The 20,000-nt window shown below is 35.4% G+C and overlaps 1 protein-coding gene across 7 annotated transcripts in view; it reads right to left on the bottom strand.

Moving 5' to 3' along the window:
• fmn2b (formin 2b) overlaps positions 1-20,000 on the bottom strand; it is a 103,598-nt gene that overhangs the window by 12,286 nt on the left and 71,312 nt on the right. For 6 of the 7 annotated variants that reach the window (XM_073918948.1, XM_073918949.1, XM_009306990.5 and 3 more), the window contains 3 exons: positions 19,712-19,804; positions 14,591-14,642; positions 12,380-12,529 (listed from right to left, as the gene is read on the bottom strand). In XM_073918948.1, the coding sequence (XP_073775049.1) occupies positions 12,380-12,529; positions 14,591-14,642; positions 19,712-19,804 (295 nt within the window). Of the gene's footprint in view, positions 1-12,379; positions 12,530-14,590; positions 14,643-19,249; positions 19,805-20,000 lie in introns of all 7 variants that reach the window. The other variant, XR_012388256.1, reaches the window with a different exon arrangement.

Here is a 20,000-nt window from a genome sequence, read left to right as displayed (position 1 = left end):
TTTCTCACTCTCTCACACACACACGCTTGCACATCTTACAAATCTCAAACTCTTTCTCTCTCATACACACATCAAACATTCTCTCAGACACACAGACACACACGTGACCCACAGAAGAATGGTCCTGCTCCTCTTAATCATGTGTGTTCAGGAAGCAGGCCTGTCAGAGTTTAATAACTTCCCAACGCTCAGATGAAGCCCATCTGTCAACAACACTTAAAGTTAACAAGGACGAGCTGTCTCCTGTCCGCTTCTGTCTGTGTGTGTGTGTGAGGGAGAAAAAGTGTGATGTGAGAGTGTGTGTGTGTGTGTGTGTATGTACGGATGCCAGGAGTGATGCTTCAGTGACTCAATGAAACACACACACACACACACGCCATAATTGTCCATGTTTAGAGATGTGAGATTCTCAACCCTTCTGATTAAAGAGCACACGATTATTCCAAAACTGCTTTATGAACACAGTGCGTGTCTTAAATCACTGTGCAAATGACCAAACATTAACCTGAATTAGGACAACTTCTCTGTTTAAAGCTGCAGTAGGGGATCGTGCCTCCCGCTCTCCCTCTTGAAGCTGATACGGAAGTAACTGAAACTGCAATTCAGTCCTGCCTCCATATGGAGCAGATTTCTATTGAGCTCACTGCTCTAATGGCCGACTTTACAGCAGAAAAAAAGGTGTTTACAGCCTGCTACAAAGAACGATTTCGGTTCATATAGCTAATATTACCCTTCATGACAACTGTGAGGTGTGAATTTTTTATTAGTGAATTATTATTAAGTTATATTAAGTCTGCATAATTAAGGGCGTGGCCACTTGAGTGACAGCCAGGTCTCGCTGATCACCATCACTTCACCTCAGCTGATTCCGGCTGATTAGCTGCTGAACTCGGCATATTCATCATATTTTGTGTTGTTTTATGTGGCTTTACAGAGTCAGTTGCCTTTTGGAATTTTGGCAGCACATTTCCGTGAAGTAAACTTACAATTTTAAGTTGAAACATTTTTTTTTTACAGTGTCAAACCAATGTTATTTTCATTTCAAGAAGCATTAGAGCAGCGGACTCAAACTCAAATTGGCGGGGGGCCATATTAGTGACTGACAACTTATACACCTTTTTCTTGGAAAGCAAAATGACCCATTATGCTTTGCGTGTATGCGCTAGGAGGATGCGAAGAACTTCCGGTCGGCAGCTGATGCGTGTAAACAGTCACATTTGGACAGCTTTGAAACGATAGTTTTAATCTATTTTACCTGCTTTTATCCTCTTTGAACTAATCCTGTTGTCCATCAGCAGCATCTCCTGGACTGATCATTTAAAGAAATGTGATCTAATAGGATGGAAAACAGCTGCTGTGAGGCGTTTTCCCCTCGTTGTCAGACAGCATCTTCTGCAGTTTAAATGAAGCCTCGTCATCGCTAAAGTCAACATTTCCTCTTTATTTCAAATATATAACCAGCCCAAACTAATGTAGTTCACCAAAATGTTTGACACACACACGTAGCCTGTACTGTGCCACTCACACACTGATTTAATAACTGTGACAACGTGAAAATATAGGCTAGTGTCATTTCCAAATGACAGAAAAACACAAACCGTGGTGAAAACAACACACGAAATAAAACACAAACGGCTCGCGATTAAAATGAACAGCAAATCAGCAGCAGAGGGTCAATAACAGACTTTTATTGGTCATTTTTGTAAATTGCACGACTTTCATACCTGTTAAGTTTCATGCAGTACTCTGGTTTGCTCTCTCTCTCTGTGTGTGTTAAAGAGCCGCTGAGCTAACACAGTATTTCTGACGGCAGACACGTGAACTAGGAGAACGTTTTTCTCGTATTTCTGACGCGCTTGAACCACATGTGACAGATTATAACGGCTTTAACACACACATTTCTAAGTTGTGTGTCACAAAAACACTGTTATCAATTAAAAACATTATTGAAACCCATTTTCGGAGCGCAAATGACCAGTTGTACACGCTGTAAACGGAAGTTTCTAGCATTCTACCGGAAGACGCTGGTCGCTGTGGCGCCCTCCATGCAGCAGCCATGAAAAAGGTCTATAGGAGGGCCGCTTTAACAGTCAAGCACAACAAAAAAAAAAAGTGGAAACCCTGATGTGATTGATGCACTCAGACATTCTTCCCTAGAGTATATGCAGTCAAAGCTATTCTTTTTGCTTCTTATTGTACTTATTTAAGTAGTAGTTCAAATTGCTATGAAAATATTACAATTTGATAATAGGCAAAAATATTAATCATTTTTATCCTGTCCTAATTGTTGCTAAACCAAAAGAGCAGATTGGGTAACTTTAGTGACTTTACTGGCAATTGTTCTTCTCAATATCTTTCTTTGTTTGTGAAACTACAACAAAGAGGGGGGGGGGGGGGGGGTATTTAGTCAAATTTTACTAATGCATGTTTTTATACAAATCTTAATAAGCATGAGGAAAATCTATTAAAAAAGATGAAACCATTTGAATCAAATATTGGCAAAATGATCACACTTACACCACCATTATAACGTGTAAACCATAGAAATGTGTTTGCACAACATGATACAGGCGGTATTAAACTGATTATAATTAAAGGACCCTTGAATATTTACAAAAATAGAGCTTTAGTAAAAAAAGAGCACTTACGGAGATGCATTTAACCTTTAAATCAGCCCCAGAAATAATCTGCATGTGTGTTTCTCTCGAGCGAGAGAAACCGAAAGTAACCCAAACACATAGTACAGTACTTTAAACGTCCAGTAGGAGGCTAGTCAAAACTGCAAGTAGCAATAGGGGAATTACCGGTTTGTAAACATTCAGGATGCGCGCGCATCAAGATTGCAGAAAAAAAAAACGGGAGCGCTAGCATTTACAGCGAGGGAATGGCATGCGATGTGGTACAGAGTTTGTTTTTATATTAGAGATAAGTTATATTGATTACATTTTATATATATTATTTACATAATATTATAACAGCTCGTCACCCAGTGATAAGTACAGTGATTCTGCAAAATTAACGTTAAAGTGAGCGGCGTTCATCTGACAGCTCCATTTGCGATAGCACCCTCCAAATGGATATTGGATAAGACGAAATGACCAAGCATCCAGCCCCAAATATATAATCTCAATGAAGCTCCAAGTGATTTTACAAGAGAGAAGTTAAAGGTCTACAAGTCTTTGGATGCCTACAATGTTGTTCTGTGTGGTCATGTAGATATAATGCTACATCATGACCAGATTCAAAACTTTGTAGTGCTAAAAACCGAGATTCTGCCTAGCCAAAGACAAGGAAAGAAGACGGAGCTGTACAAGGCCTGGGTGATCATCAACAAGTAGAACAACTGCATTCTGACAGCCAACTGCACCTGTACGGTAGGGTATGTGAACATTTCCTCCTCAGCATTCTGTGTCCGCAGTTTAATCCACTATATTTAACTTTTTTTTTTTGCTGAAATCATTGCTGCAATCAAAGCGAGTGATGTGTCTGATTCAGCATAGTGTGAACTTACCGGATATAACATGAGAACTGCAGAGTCCAGCATTTCTAATTAGCTCCTTACACTATTCAGCTCTTATGACGGCTGTTAGCCAAAGACGTCTGCGGTTGGCATTAAAAGCAGTGTGGTGTACAAGTGAAGTTTTCTATTTTCTTTTTCTGTTTGCTATTGCAACCGCTCCTATATACAACTGCACAACAATGACAGTGATTCAAAAATATACGTTTTGGGGGGGCCGAATCTCGTTATATTTTTGACGTTAGGTGCGCAGGCCAGAGGGAGGAGGGGGCGCGAACGGTCTGCGGGCTGGCAGATTGAGACTCCTGCCTTAGAGATTTTTGGTAACTGTGGAGAGGTAAGCGTGATCGAAAACCCAATAAGGGGGGAGAGCATGCTAGGAGCCCAGCGGCTAATCATCAGGTCAATCAGAAATGATAAAGAACACCTGTCTTTCTAGTGATTGGGCCGGAGAGACTCCCTTCTTAATGAGAACGGGAGGAGCAGTCGGGAGAGGAGAGAGCACACACACACACACACACACACACACACACACACACACACACACACACTGCTACATGTGTGGTGGCATTTAAAAATAATAAAACTATTTGCTTACCTGAATCGCCGACCCTGTCTTCTTCTTCCCTCAACAACAACGAACGTTATTACAGTAACAGTTTATTTTGATGGTCTATTTGAGTATTAGTAGACTGTCTGCTTAGTGTTTGCTGATTCTGCTCCTTCAATAGACACTTAAACTGACTATAAGAACTTTGCAAGTACATGTCAACTTACACTAACCCTAACACCAACCTATCAGTCTACTCATAATCTAATGAGAATTAGTGTGCATGTAGATGCAACTTAAATTCAACAAACAAACCATCAATATAAAGTGACCAAGTTTTTTTTATTATTAAATCACTCCGCTGCTCATCCGTTTGCACTGGCTGCCAGTTGCTGCTCGCATCAAATTCAAAGCTCTGATGTTTGCCTACAAAGCGACTTCTGGCTTTGCTCCTTCTTATCTGCTCTCGCTTCTGCAGATGTATGTGCCCTCCAGAAACTTGCGTTCTGTGAATGAACGTCGCCTCGTGGTTCCATCCCAAAGAGGGAAGAAATCACTTTCGCGAACGCTCACGCTCAATCTGCCCAGTTGGTGGAATGAACTCCCTAACTGCATCAGAACGGCAGAGACACTCGCTGTCTTCAAGAAACAACTAAAAACTCAACTATTTAGTCTCCACTTCCCTTCCTAATCTGCAATTGCCTCTCTGGATATACCACTAACTGTAACAACAACAAAAAAATACTACTAATACTAATACTACTAATACTTTCCTTCTTAGACTTTACAGACCTGAAACTTGCCTACAGCACTTATTCATTGTTGCTCTTATAGTTGTGTAAATTGCTTCCTTGTCCTCATTTGTAAGTCGCTTTGGATATTAACGTCTACTAAATGACTGAATGTAAATGTAAAAGGCACAAAATTGAGGATTCTTGCATTGAAATATCCAACAATCACTAGATCCTTGTTATATATGTTCACGTACTTGTATAAAGCCGAATGTGCAGTTGTGTGTGTCAGTACTGTCGTATCCGGTTAACCTGGAGTGCCGCTTTTACTTCCACACAAACTAATGCTGTGTTTGAAGTCGATGTTTATTTGAGGGAGCAAAGCTGGTGACGCTTGTGTGTTTTAGAGAAGTGTGTGTTAAGTGTGTGCTGACCTGCGGATCAGACCGGAGACTCATAATAAAGCCGACGCTGCAGAAGAGACGAAACTCAGAAGAGTGTGTTCAGCATAAGAGCACCGCAAACACACGTGCGGCTGTGATGAATGTGTCGTTAAGAGCTGTGTGTGTGAGGGTCTGAAATGTTTACAGTGAGGTGAAGGATGGGCTGTGGGTAAAAGCACAGTGATACGCTCGCTCCACATCAGTAGCAGCTTCTTTAAACAGCAGAAAAACATCCCGGCGGGAGGAAGAGAGAAAGAGAGAGAGATTTGGCAAACAACACACACAACCAAATATAGAGGTGCTGCGGCGCCAGACAACACACACACACTATACAGCCAACACACACACATAGACACACTAGCAGCCTTCCTCACACCATTACACACACACAGATGCACACAAAACTGAGCCCCTCTCACCAGCAGATAATAAAACAAGCAACAACAAAGAAAGCAATGAAAGAAAAATGAAGAAAAGAATAAACAAAAACAATTAGGTGTGAAGACATGACAAAAACATGAAAAGAAAACAAACAAAAAATATTAAATAATAGAAAACTGTGTGAATGTGATGTTGGAGTTTTACACTACCTGACAAAAGTCTTGTGGCCTATACAAGTTTTAGAAACAGCAAGTAATAAGTTGTCTTCTAGTTGAGAGTGAAGTGGCTTATATGAAAGGCAAAGGCCTCTAGATGATGCTTATTTGAGCACAATAAAATCTGATCATGCCTTGATTATTAATGATTTGATTCAGACAGTGCGGTCTGACTCTGCTTAGACTAAAGTGTCATCACTGAACAGAAATAATGTCCAGTATAGAATATAAAGTCCTGCTGCAGTGGAGACAGAATGAATATCCATCATGCAACACAGGCTCATTCTGAAAATTTAGTCCCGTGGACGTCTCTGGAGGCCGCAAATTATGTAGACGGAGGTCATTTTTTAAGCGAATGCTACGGGGCGGTGTGACGCCGCTCCTTTTCACGCTTACCGGCTGACCGTTTACCTCCATGTAGAGGGCTTTCCTGCTGCAACTAGTTTGTCCAGTTAGCTCGCCGTGTATGTCGGAAGATTTGAGATGCAGAGAGGAGTTGACCACAACGACGGGGTTCGGGTTCGGGGAAGAGCAGTTCCAGAAATCAGGTTAGACAAAAACAGAACCCAAAAAAAAAAAAGTGAACAATTTCATAACAGGGTGAGAATGTGGTGAAATCCGAAAATGTGTTAAAAATCAGACCAGGGCTTTTCCTTTTTCTGGACAGCTTTTGTAAATTGTTGGTTGGGTTAATCGGTAAAATTGGTTGGGTTTAGGGAAGGAGAAGGATGGATCGGTCGATAGGCCGGTCGCACAGTCTATCATTCAGTCAGTCAGAAAGACTGTCGTTCAACAGCGGCCTCTGGTGGGTTTACGCGAGAACAGCGCGAGTGCGAAAGGTACTTGCAAGAGATATTTGAGATACGGAAAAGCGCACACAGCAGCCTCTTGCGGATTCGCGAAAACAAAAACTGCAAAAATACTTACCTCCCGGGATACGTCTCCAGAAATGTCCACTGGACTACGTTTTCAGAATGAGCCTGGGTTGCCATCATGAGCTTGGAGGACTGCATCCATACATCTCTGACATGACTCACATCACTGATTAATAAAGTCATCTGGAATGAAGAAGAAAGCCTTCCTGCAGGACTCCCAGAGCTCATCAAGACTCTTTGGATTCATCTTATCCCAGGCATGCTCAATAATGTTCATGTCTGGTGACTGGGCTGGCCAATCCTGGAGCAGCTTGACCTTCTTTGCTTTCAGGAGCTTTGATGTGGAGGCTGAAGTATGAGCAGCAGCGCTATCCTGCTGGAGAATTGTCCCTCTCCTGTGGTTTGTAATGTAATGGGCAGCACAAATGTCTTGATACCTCAGGCTGTTGATGTTGATCATCCACTCTGCAGATCTCTCACACACCCACATAATATATGTAACCCTAAACCATTTCAGATCACAGAAACTGATTTTTGTGACAATCTTGTCTCCATGCTGGTTCCAGTAGGTCTTCTGCAGTGTTTGGGATGCAGATCAACAGATGATTCATGGGAAAAATCAGACACTTTTACACATAATCAAGTAGAAGTCAAGTTATTATTTGTTGCTCTTACAACTGAGATCAAGACAAGACTTTTGTCAGGTAGTGTATAGTGAGAGCCCACACATAGGTATTGGTGGTTATGAGGACTCTCAATAGGCGTAACGTATTTTATACAGGGAAAAACGGCTTATTATACATCACAACAAACCTGTGGACATTTTTGTAATGTCAAAATTCCCTATTAGGTATGATTGTAAAGTGCTTTGAATTACAAGGACATCATGCATGTCCTCATGAATCCCTGTAATAGAGTACAACTATGTTATACCCATGCCATTGCACAAAAAACCTGTCCTTTTAAACCATCAAAACCAGCAGACACAGACACACACACTCTTCAGATGAGCATTTCCCTCCGCTGAGAGCTCTCGGTGTCACACAGATCTTCTGTTCCAGCAAACAAACCACAAGCATTCATGACAAATTGGGGCCGAGCGACTTTCAGCGGCTCTCAGGTGCCGGCAGAGGAGAAAAGCAAACACTTCAGCACAGATCCAGCGATTACAGAGAAACACAACACTCTCTGGGAACATAGATAACAGATCTGCAGGTACAGAGACGTCTCGGCATCTGCAGGAGCTCCTTTGTGTTTACAATTATCCGCCGCGGCTCCAGTTTCACGCATTCAGCGCTAACCTCACCGTCCACATCCATCAGTTTGAGTCATCTTTATTTCTGTAGCACTTTTACAATGTAGAGTGTGTCAAAGCAGCTCAGCATAGAGGTTGTAGTGGATAAAAACAGCTTTAGTTGAGTTGAGGTTTAGTTCAGTTCATCAACATCGCTGCAGACTGCTTAGAAAGTAAATATGAAGGGTCAGAGACCCAAAACTAACAGAACAAGACTGGAATTCAGGACAAATGAACTCACGGACTGCAGAGAACATTAGAATTAAAAATATATGAATGGAGGGGGAGGGTTGGGGGACAAATTTGGTTAAAATGTTATTATTCGATAAAAAAATAAGACCGTAAATGTATTATTTAATAATTCGTAGTTGTCATTATTAAATTTAAGTTGTAGAGAATTGAAACTGCTTTAGAGTTTATCAAATATGAGGAGTTAAAGCCACGAAACTAACAGACCAAGACTAGAATTTAAGATATCAAGACATCTGAATAAGGAAAATGTAGAGGGAATATATAAGTATATATTTAAAGGACAAAATATTGCTTAAGGGGGCTAATAATATTGAGCCTAAAATTGCTTTAAAAATGTTAAAATCAGCTTTTATTCTAGCCAAAATAAAACAAATAAGACTTTCTCCAAAAAAAAAAAAAAAAAAAAAAAAAAAAAAAAAAAAAATTATAGGAAATACTGTGAAAAATTCCTGAATCTGTTCAACATCATTTGGGAAAAACCTATATATATATATATATATATATATATATATATATATATATATATATATATATATATATATATATATATACATACATACAGTGTAAGTAAGAATTATTCGCCCCCCTTTGATTTTTTTTAACAGAGCAAGAAAATGTTCACAGTATGTCTGATAATATTTTTTCTTCTGGAGAAAGTTTTATTTGTTTTATTTCGGCTAGCATAAAAGCAGTAATTAATTTTTTTAAAAACAATTTTTAGGTCAATATTATTAGCCACTTTAAGCTATTTTTTTTCTATAGTATACAAAACAAACCACCATTCTACAATGACTTGCCTAATTACCCAGTTAAGCCTTTAAATGTCACTTTGAGCTGTATAGAAGTGTCTTGAAGAATATCTAGTCAAATATTATAATTATATTATAATTAATATATATGTTATGATATATACATATGTTATAATATATATATATATATATATATATGTTATAAAATAAATCAGTTATTAGAAATGAGTTACTGAAACTATTATAATTAGAAATGTGTTGACAATATTTATATATATATATATATTTATATATATTTATATATATATATATATATATATATATATACGACAAATAAAGTATCAAAAAGTGAAGAAAATAAAACTGAATAAAGTAATGAATAATGTAATAAGAGAAAAAAAATTATTACGACAATTAATAAAGGAATAAAATCAATAAAAAAAGCAAAACATGAATACATGCATTTATTAGGGCATTAAATAAAAAAATAATAAATTAATTAAAATAAAAAGAGAAACAGAATGAATGAACAAAAAAGAAAGAAAAAAAGGGAAGAACACAAAATAATAGAAAAAAATACACCAATTAAAGCAAATAATTAGATTTATAATATTTTTTCTCTTATTGAATATTCATTGTCAATTAAGACAAAGTACTCTGAAAAGAAAGAATAAATTAAAAATAAAGGGAAACATAACAGCGAAAATAGAAATAAAAAGCAATGAATGTATGTGCGTTTGTGTTGTATTTAAATTAGTAAATGAAATAATAAAGGAATGGAAAGACAATTAAGAGAGAAAATACTAACAATTAAGAAAAAAATGAAAGAGAATCGTGATTGCATTATAACACAATACTTGGCCAATGACAATTAAGAAAAGCAAACAAACCAATAAATCATGACAAAAACAATATAAAAAACGAATGAAAGAAAAAGATTCAGCCAGACAGCAGAGGTATGTGTGTGTGAAAGGTGATGCGTTTCAGGACAGATGTAGAGATGTGAAGCTGATGAATAATGCAGGAGGACTCTGCTATCAGAGGCAGCATCACACACACTGCAGCAGCTCCTCTTCCATTAGCAGGTTAAACAAGCACACACTGATATTATCTAATATTAAACACATGCACAGGTTCTGGGAGAGGTACAGATACTGGAGGATCACCATACAGACCATACACTCATTCAGAAAAAACACACAGCGCGCACAGACAAACACAGACACTACACACATTCACTCACTCACTCACTCACTCACTCACTCAATTAGTACTTAGATTCTTAATTACCTACTTAGATAGTTGGTTATTTAGTTAGGTAGTGAGTTAGTCATTTAGTTACTTAGTTTCTTAGTTACCTCCTTAGTGAGCCAGTTACTTAGTTACCTACTTAGTTAGTTACTCAGTGAGTTAGTTTCTTAGCTACCAACTTAGTTTGTTAGTTATTTAGTTAGTTGCCTACCTGGTTACCTGCTTAGTTGGTTATTTAGTTAGGTAGTGAGTTAGTTAGTGAGTTACATATTTTTTCCTAGTAACCTACTTGGTTTCTTAGTTGCATAGTTATTGAGTTAGTTAGGTAGTGAGTTAGTTAGTGAGTTAGTTTCTTAGTTGTCTACTTAGTTACTTAGTGAGTTAGTTTCTTAGTTACCAACTTATTTACTTGGATTCTTATTTACATAGGTATTTACTCAATTAGTTACTTAGCGAGTTGCTTAATTGATTAGTTACCTACTTAATTAATTAGTTGCTTACTTGGTTAAATAGTTATTTAGTTACTTAGGTTGTGAGTTACCCACTTAGTTACCTATTTAGTTAGATACTTAGTTTCTTAGTTACCTACTTAGTTACATAGTTATTTAATTACTTAGGTAGAAAGCTACTTAGTGAGTTAGTTTTTTAGTTGCCTAATTAGTTACCCACTAAGTTACATAGTTATTTAGTTGGTTATTTAGTTACTAGGTTAGTTAGTTACCTATCTAATTACTTGTTTAGTTAGGTAGTGAGTAAGTTACTTGGTGAGTCACTTTGTTACTCATTGTGTTAATAACTTAGTTACTCATTTACTTAGCATTTTAGTTACCTACTTAGTTAGTAAGTAACTAACTAGTTATAGTTAGTAACATAATTAGATACTTAGTTACTGCAGCACAAACTGCCCTGAGGAAAAACACTTTACAAATAAATAATTAAATGTACCTGCCAGAGGAGACCGAGAACAACCTGACTGGTGCAATTGGGAGTATTTTTTGTTCTTGTTAAAGTGATGAATTCACAACAGTTATCTTCTCATTTCACTTCTCATACTAATGTGTCTTGCTTTAAACGCTTTTTTCTATATATTTGCTGAAAAAAAAGAGACAATTTAATTATTTTTACATGTTCCTTTTATATAAATATTTAAAATAATTTTTGTTGTTTTCTGTGCTCCCACTTGCTTTGTTGATTTTAATTCATGTACTTTTCTTTATTCGTCTTATAATATACATTTGCTTTTTTGTTTATTTTGTCCATTATATAAAGATATTTATATTGGTGCATTCACTTTTTTCCTTGTCTGCAGGTTATTTATTTATTTTTTTTGTTCACATTTTTCTTTTCTGTTGTTTTATTTGTCAATTCATTTGTTTTTTTCCATCTGTTTTTCTTTATTCATTTGCCTTTTTATTTTATTTATTTTTTTGTTCCTTTCATTAGCCTCTTAATTTTTCATTTAAATTTCTTTTTTTGTTGCGCTGGCTTGCTTGGTTTTAGGACTTGTTGAGCTGTGCATGGATGGATTTGCTCTTCAGTGTTTGGACTCAGCAGTGAGGATTAAACCACACCGAACTGAACTTCAACTCTGAAAACTGGACTGACAGTTTCAGTTTACTAGAGCGTTTGTGTTCAGCTGCTGCGACACAATCTACATTGTAAAAGCGAGATGGAAAAACATGAACAGAATTGTAAACACTTTGCTTTTGGATTTAGATTTTCCTTCACTGCTCTGGTGTTTTATTTGTACTGTATATTCATTCATTAGTTAGTTTGTTTTTCCTTTATTCATTTTATTTATTTCAAATAATAATAACATGCATGTATGTTTCTTTTGTACTTTTATACTCTGGCTGCTGTAAATGGGAAATTTTCTTGCATGTTCTTCCCATGATGCACCTGTGCACGGCTCAGGTATGAGTGGTAATGGCACATTAAATCACAGATCTGTCGGAGGTTTATCCGCAGATGTTTTGACAACAGTGAGAGCGTCAGGAAGCTTGAGATGGGAGCTGCTCTTCATAAATCAGTGTTTAGTGTGTGTGTGTTAGCACTGGCTCATTCCTGAAGACTTACGGCACACTGAGCATAGACTAATCACACATACACTCACACACATACCTCTCCTGCAGGATGAGCTTGTTCTCCTTCTTCCATGTGTCCTTAAAGTCGGTGCAGAACTCGTGCCAAACTGAGAAGAAGGTGTTTGGAGAAACCTCTTTCTCTCCGCTCTTGGCCTTCACCGAGAAAAACACACACAGATCCAAGAACCTGCGATAACACAGAGACATGATTAGTGTTCATTAGCGTCACATTTTTGTCACATGATAAAGGTTTAGTCACAATTTTCGTTGATGAAAGCCACATATGATCATGAGTTTTCAGAGAAATGAATGTGGAGATCAGACCAATTTGACAATGAACACAAGCTGGAAACATTGATAAACTGGTGTTCATCATCATCAAGACCTCAAGCTAATATTTTTGGAGTGATGAAACAGAAACCAGGGTAAAACCCACAAAAATAATAACTACTAAAAATATTCTAGACTACATGTTTTGGGGAACATTTTTAAGAGCAATATTATGGAACATTTTATTTAGATCTTAATTTAGGAACTGTCAGACACTACAATTTTGAAACCATTTTTTCCCTGAACTTAAAATATTGGAACATTTTTAGTAAAACATTGGAACAGTTTATAACTCAATTTTAGCACATTTTCTGAGCTTAAAATATTGAAACTTTTTTAGAACCCAATTTAGCAACATTTTCTGAACTTTATTTAGAACTCAATTTTGGAAAAATGTATGAACTCTTAGCAACACTGAGCTTAAAATAATGAAAAAAAAAAATGTAAAACTCAATTTTGGAATAATGTCTAAAAAATTTTACCACTTTCTGAACGTAAAATATTTTAATATTTTAAAATTTTAAATTTTATAACTAAACTTTGGAACATTTTATGAACTTAAAATACTGGAACAATTGTTGTAGCTCAATTTTAAAACATTCAATGAACCTAAAATATTAGAAAAGTTTTTAGAACTCAATTTCAGAACATTTTATGAACTTAATTTTGGAACACTTTTTGAGCTTGAAAAAAAATTTAATTTAAGAACTCAATTTAGCAATATTTATTGATCTTAAAATGTTGGAACAGTTTAGGGCTGTAAAAAAAATGACACTTTCGGAATATAAAATATTGGAACAGTTTTTAGAACTCAATTTTGACAAAATATTATGAACTTAATATTTAATATTATAATATTTAATATTTCTACTTTTTTATAACACAATTTTGGAAATTTTCTTTAACTTAACATCTTGGAAAAATGTAGAACTCCATTTTGAAACATTTTATGATCGTAAAATATTGGAACACTTTCTGAACTTAAATTAAACATTTTCTGACCTTATTTCTGAAATTATTTTGAACTTAAAATACAGGACACTTTTCTGAACTTAAAATATTGTAACACTTTCTGAACTTAAAATATTGTAAAAAAATTTTAGAACTCAAATTAATAACACTATTGTTACACTTTTTTTTAGAACTCAATTAAGTGATATTTTCTGAATTTCATTATTGGAACACTTTTTTAGAACTCAATTAAGTGATATTTTCTGAACTTCATTATTGGAACACTTTTTTAGAACTCAATTTAGCAATATTTTTTTAACTTAAATATTGGAAAATTTTCTGAAGCTAAAAACTTCAAAACTTTCTGAACTTACAAATTTAGAACACTTTCCGGACTAAAATTGTATACATTTTCTGAACTTAATTTATCAACGTTTTCAGAAAATAATATTTTAGAATATATATTTTTTTTAATTTAGAAAATTATTTGAACTCAAAATATAGGAACATTTTCAGAACTTAACATTTTTGAATATTTTTAGAACTCAATTTTGGAATATTTTGAATTTAGAATATTGGAATATTTTCTGATCTTAAAACATTGAAACATTTTCTGAACTTAATTATTGTAACACTTTTTTAGAACTCAATTTAAAAAAAATTCTGAACTTAAAATATCGAAACATTTTCTGAACTTAAATATTGTAACACGTTTTTAGAACTCAATTTAACAACATTTTCTGAACTTAAAAAATTGACACATTTTAGAACCAATTACAAATAGAAAAATCTAAGAAAACTTGAAAAATGAAAAATTCATTTCTGCAGTGCAATTCTTCCCAAATAGTTGTGTTTGGACAGATTTGACAACTTTAAACAGACAGGATGTGCCCAGAAAACAAAGGTGTAGATAAATTCTGTCTCCAGAAGAGAGAAAAACAGAGCAACAAGAAAACTGAAAGCTTACAATTTGTGGGTGTCGCTGAGTTGCTTCTCTTGACCTTCCAGCTCAGTTTTTGCTGTGAATGAATTAGAAAAAAAACATCAATTCAATCCAATCTAAAACACATTAATGCATGTTTACAGTGATGGAACAAGTCCCGTCAGCATTGATTTCCCCAGCACTTCATACAGTAGAGTCTGATCAAAAACAGCTCGACTGTCATAAAAATAAGTGATTGAGCCGTGTGTTATGATGCATTTCCACACTCCTCAACATCAGACGTGTGATGCTGAGATGAAGAGCGACTGACAGCAGGATTGAGTCGTGCTTCCAGATGTCTCTCCGTCAGCGCAGACAGACACTCTGAAGAAATATGAAGCCAGTAATTGAAGCCAGAGGAGCTTGTGAAGATCTACAGCTGTCCGAGCACACCAAACACATGATCAGACCACTGGACATTTACATTTACTCTATTTAGGAACAGACATTTAAGAAATACTTTGTTTACATCAAGTTTTGTCTTATTTCTAGTGCAGATCTCTAAAATTCTTAAATTTAGAGTCTTTCTAGACCAGTAAAAATGAGCTTTATTTTTGCAGAAATAATAAGTCAACGTTAAGTGAGTAAACCACTGGACATTTACTCATTTTGGGGATGGATATTTATAAGTAATACAACATTTGAATATTTAATCTCATTAAAAAATGGATACATGAAGAGTTCAAATGCAAAAACCTGAAAATACATCAGAGCTTTTTTTCTTGTAATTGAGCATTTTCTATCAGGCTCCTCTGAATAAGTTCAGAAGTTTCATTTTATTTGTAATAAAAAGGTTATTAGCTGGTAAATAAAATACCCTTTTTTTCAAAAATGTCATTTTAGACTATTCTTTGGCACTGCTTTTGTTGTGCTTTGAAATACAACATTTAAACATGTTTTAAAATACAACATACTACCATTTTAATGTAGAAAAGGCCAACGTGGGTGTCTTAAGCAGCAAAAATACAGCACTTATATTTCAAGTCATATTTCTCTGGCCCTTTAATTGGGATGATTTTCATGAACTGGCCCCCATGACAAACTAATTGAATAGCCCTGCTGTAGACTATTGACAAAAAAAGCTTTAAGGGGCTTATAATATTGATCTTAAAATGGTGCTTTTAAAGGCTTAACTAGGTTAATTAGGGTAACTAGGCAGGTTAAGGTAATTAGGCAAGTTATTGTATAATGATGGTTTGTTCTTTAGACTATCAAAAAAAAAAAAAAGAGCTTAAAGGGGTGAATAATATTGTCCTTAAAATGGTGTTTAAAAAATTAAAAACTGCTTTTATTCTAGTCAAAATAAAACAAATAAGACTTTCTCCAGAAGAAAAAATATTATCAGACATACTGTGAACATTTCCTGAATCTGTTAAAATTCATTTGGGAAACATTTAAAAAAGAAATTTTTTTTTAAAGGGGGCGAATAATTCTGACTTCAGCTGTATCTAAAATTCCTAAATCGAGAGACTTTTTCTAGACAAGTGAAAAAAAAACTTGGTTTCATTTTTACAGAAATAATAAGTCAGACCACTGGACATTTACATCCATTCAATTTAGGGATGAAAATTTTCGAGTAATATTGTATTCAAATATTTGAGCTCATCAAAAAATATATAGCACTGCATATTGATATGAATATTAACATGGATTTAAATATTTCAGCAATGCAAAAAATATATATTTAATTTTTTCCAGTCTAAAGTTCTTACATTTATTGACATTTACTAGACAAGATTAACTCAAAATTAAGTGAGTAAACCACAGGATATTTACACTTATTCATTTTAGGGATGGATATTTGCAAGAAATATTACAATTACATTTTTGAGGTCATAAAAATGAACATTTATTCAAGCTCCGCAAAAAAAAAAGAATTCTTAAATCAAGTTTAGTCTTATTTCTGGTGCAATTTTCTAAAATTCTTACATTTAGAGGCTTTTTCTTGACAAGTAAAAAAGATTTATTATTTTTGCAGAAATAATAGGTCAACATCAACTGAGTAAACCACTGGACATTTACATTTATTTTAGAGATGGAAATTTTCAAGAAATACTGCATTCAAATATTTGAGCTCATCAAAAAATATATAGCACTGCATATTGATATGAATATTAACATGAATATTTAAGCGTTGCAAAAAAATATTTTCTTTTTTCCAGTCTAAAATTCTTACATTTAATGACATTTACTAGACAAGATTAAATCAAAATTATAAGTGAGTAAACCACAGGATGTTTACATTTATTAATTTTAGAGATGGATATTTGCAAGAAATATTACAATTACATTTTTGAGCTCATAAATTTATATTCAGACACACACACACACACACACACACACACACACACACACACACACACACACACACACACACACACACACGCGCACACACACACACACACACACACACACACACACACACACACACACACACACACACACACACACACACACACAAAAAAAAATTCTTACATCAAGTTTAGTATTATTTCTAGTGCAATTTTCTAAAATTCTTAAATTTAGAGGCTTTTCCTTGACAAGTAAAAAGACAGTTTTATTTTAGCAGAAATATTATTCAAAAATAACTGAGTAAACCACTGGACATTTACATTCATTCATTTTAGGGAGGGATGAACATTTTCTTGTAATATTGCATTTAAATATTTGAGCTCATCAAAAAATATATAGCACTGCATATTGATATGAATATTAACATAAATATGAATATTTAAGCATTGCAGAAAAAATATATATTTTCTTTTTTCCAGTCTAAAATTCTTACATTTATTGACATTTACTAGACAAGATTAACTCAAAATTAAGTGAATTAACCACATGATGTATACATTTATTCATTTTAGAGATGGATATTTGCAAGAAATATTACAATAAATATCTAAGCTCATAAAATTTAATATTTTTTTCAAGCTCTACAAAAATCAAATAAATAAAATAAAATAAATAATAAAAATAAATAACAACAAATTTGTTAGAGTTTTATTTTTGCAGAAATAATAAGTCAAAATTAACTAAGTAAATTAAGTTAATTAAGTAATACAACATTTGAATATTTGAGTTTATAAAGAATATATATTTATTCAAGCTCCGCAAAAAATATTTGAAAATGTATAAATTGACATTTTTATAAATCTGGCTCAAGAAAGAGGCACAGCGAGCTATTAAATGATATGTATGTGAGAGTGTGTGCGTGATTATGTGTGTGTGGGGCTTCCTCAGAAGCGCAGGGGTCATCAGGGGTCAATGCTCAAGGTGCTCTTTGACAAATTGAGGCCGGTAGTGTTTAAGGGTTCAACACCATGAAAGACCACGATTCACCGTCTGTCTGTCAGGAGAGCCGTCTGTGTGTGTGTGTGTGTGTGAGACAGACAGTGAATGTTCATGGTGTGTGAGAAAGAGACAGTGAATGTTAATGATGTGTGTGTAGGAGAGACACAGACTGAATGCCCATATTGTGTGTGTGTGTGTGTGTGTGTGTGTACTGTTTTAGCTATGCGTGTGAAGACCAAATGTCCTTATATAGTGAAATATCATGACAAAAACAAAAAAACACATCATTAATACTTTAAGGGGCAGTTCACACAGGATTAAAGATTGTTAATTTGTTTATTAAAACATAGTTTACTTAACTGGTACCTGTTTGTTTTTTGTTGGGGTTAACATAAAAGCAGATATTAAGAAAAAAGCTGGAAACCTGTAACCATTGACTTTCATAGTCTTTGTTTTTCCTACTATGCACGTCAATGGTTACAGGTTTTCATCTTCTAAATTGCTTCTTTACTGTTCAACAGAATAAAGAAACTCACAGAGGTTTGAAACCCCTTGAGGGTGAATAAATAGTGAGTAAATATTCAATTTGAGGGGACAAAATCACTTTAAGGCTTATACAAACATATTCTGGCAGATCTAATCATTGGTGCATATCTATGAGGGTCAGGTGAGGTGTGGGCCACAGCATTAACTTAATCATTAACCTGTTAGGAAAACAGTGCAAGTTTACACTACCTGACAAAGTCTTGTTGTAGATCTCAGTAGTAAGAGCAAGGAGAAATCATGGTTTGAGGTTATATTCAGCATGGGGGTGTGCGAGAGATCAGCAGAGTGGATGATCAACATCAACAGCCTGAGGGATCAAGACATTTGTGCTGCCCATTACATTACAAACCACAGGAGAGGGACAATTCTCCAGCAGGATAGCGCTCCTTCTCATACTTCAGCCTCCACATCAAAGCTCCTGAAAGTTCAAGCTGCTCCAGGATTGTCCAGCCAAGTCACCAGACATGAACATTATTGAGCATGTCTGGGGTAAGATGAATCCAAAGAGTCTTGATGAGCTCTGGGAGTCCTGCAGGAAGGCTTTCTTCTTCATTCCAGATGACTTTATTAATCAGTGATTTGAGTCATGTCAGAGATGTATGGATGCAGTCCTCCAAGCTCATGATGGAGTCAGACACAATATTCATTCCAGTCTCCACTGCAGCAGGACTTTATATTCTATACTGGACATTATTTCTGTTCTGTGATGAGACTTTAGTCTAAGCAGAGTCAGACCGCACTGTCCTAATCAAATCATCAAAGGCATGATCAGATTTTATTGTGCTCAAATAAGCAAAATCTAGAGGCCTTTGCCTTTCATATAAGCCACTTCTGACACCAAATGATCAACTAGAATTCAACTTATTATTTATTGTTCCTTAAACTTGGATGGGAGACAAGACTTTTGTCAGGTATACCATACAATGTCCTCACTAAGAAAAAAAAGCAAGTGTGTGTTAGTGTTCCTGGTGTGTGTTGTGCTGAATCTCTGCACTTTGTTCAATCTGCTGCTGTTTTTTTCACATCACCAGCGTGCCCTCAGTTACCGGCGGGTCACAGATGCAGGTTAATGGGACTCGGGGTCAGCAGAATCTCATGCTCAGAGATCCAGAGGTCAGGACGCATTAAAAACCCTGCGTATAATCGCAGTCAGACGTCTAATGTTCAGCATCCCAGGAGAGACGCAGGAATTCAACAGGAACGTCAGGAATCCAGCAGTTTAATGGACAGCAGTCAGACTCACACACACACACACACACACACACTCACCTTCAGTCACAAACGCCTCCATCTTCTCTTTAAACGGCTGGAGATGCTCCTCGGTCGAGACGGAGCACACCTTCTCCACCTCTGCAGTGCATGCTGGGAAACAGAACGGATCACATTCATTAACACGAGTAAGGTGGTTTTTTTTAATGAAGTATTTTTTGGTTTCTTCTTAATATAGCACAGTACCATTTAGAAATAATTAGGAACACAGTAACAAATGCATAAAGATAACACTACAGAGCACAACAGGGTAGACACATTCATAGTTTAAGTGAAGAAAGGCAATTCT

This window comes from Danio rerio, chromosome 12, assembly GCF_049306965.1.
Source record: "Danio rerio strain Tuebingen ecotype United States chromosome 12, GRCz12tu, whole genome shotgun sequence".
NCBI lineage: Eukaryota > Metazoa > Chordata > Actinopteri > Cypriniformes > Danionidae > Danio > Danio rerio.
This window is presented reverse-complemented; position numbering and strand designations above follow the sequence as displayed.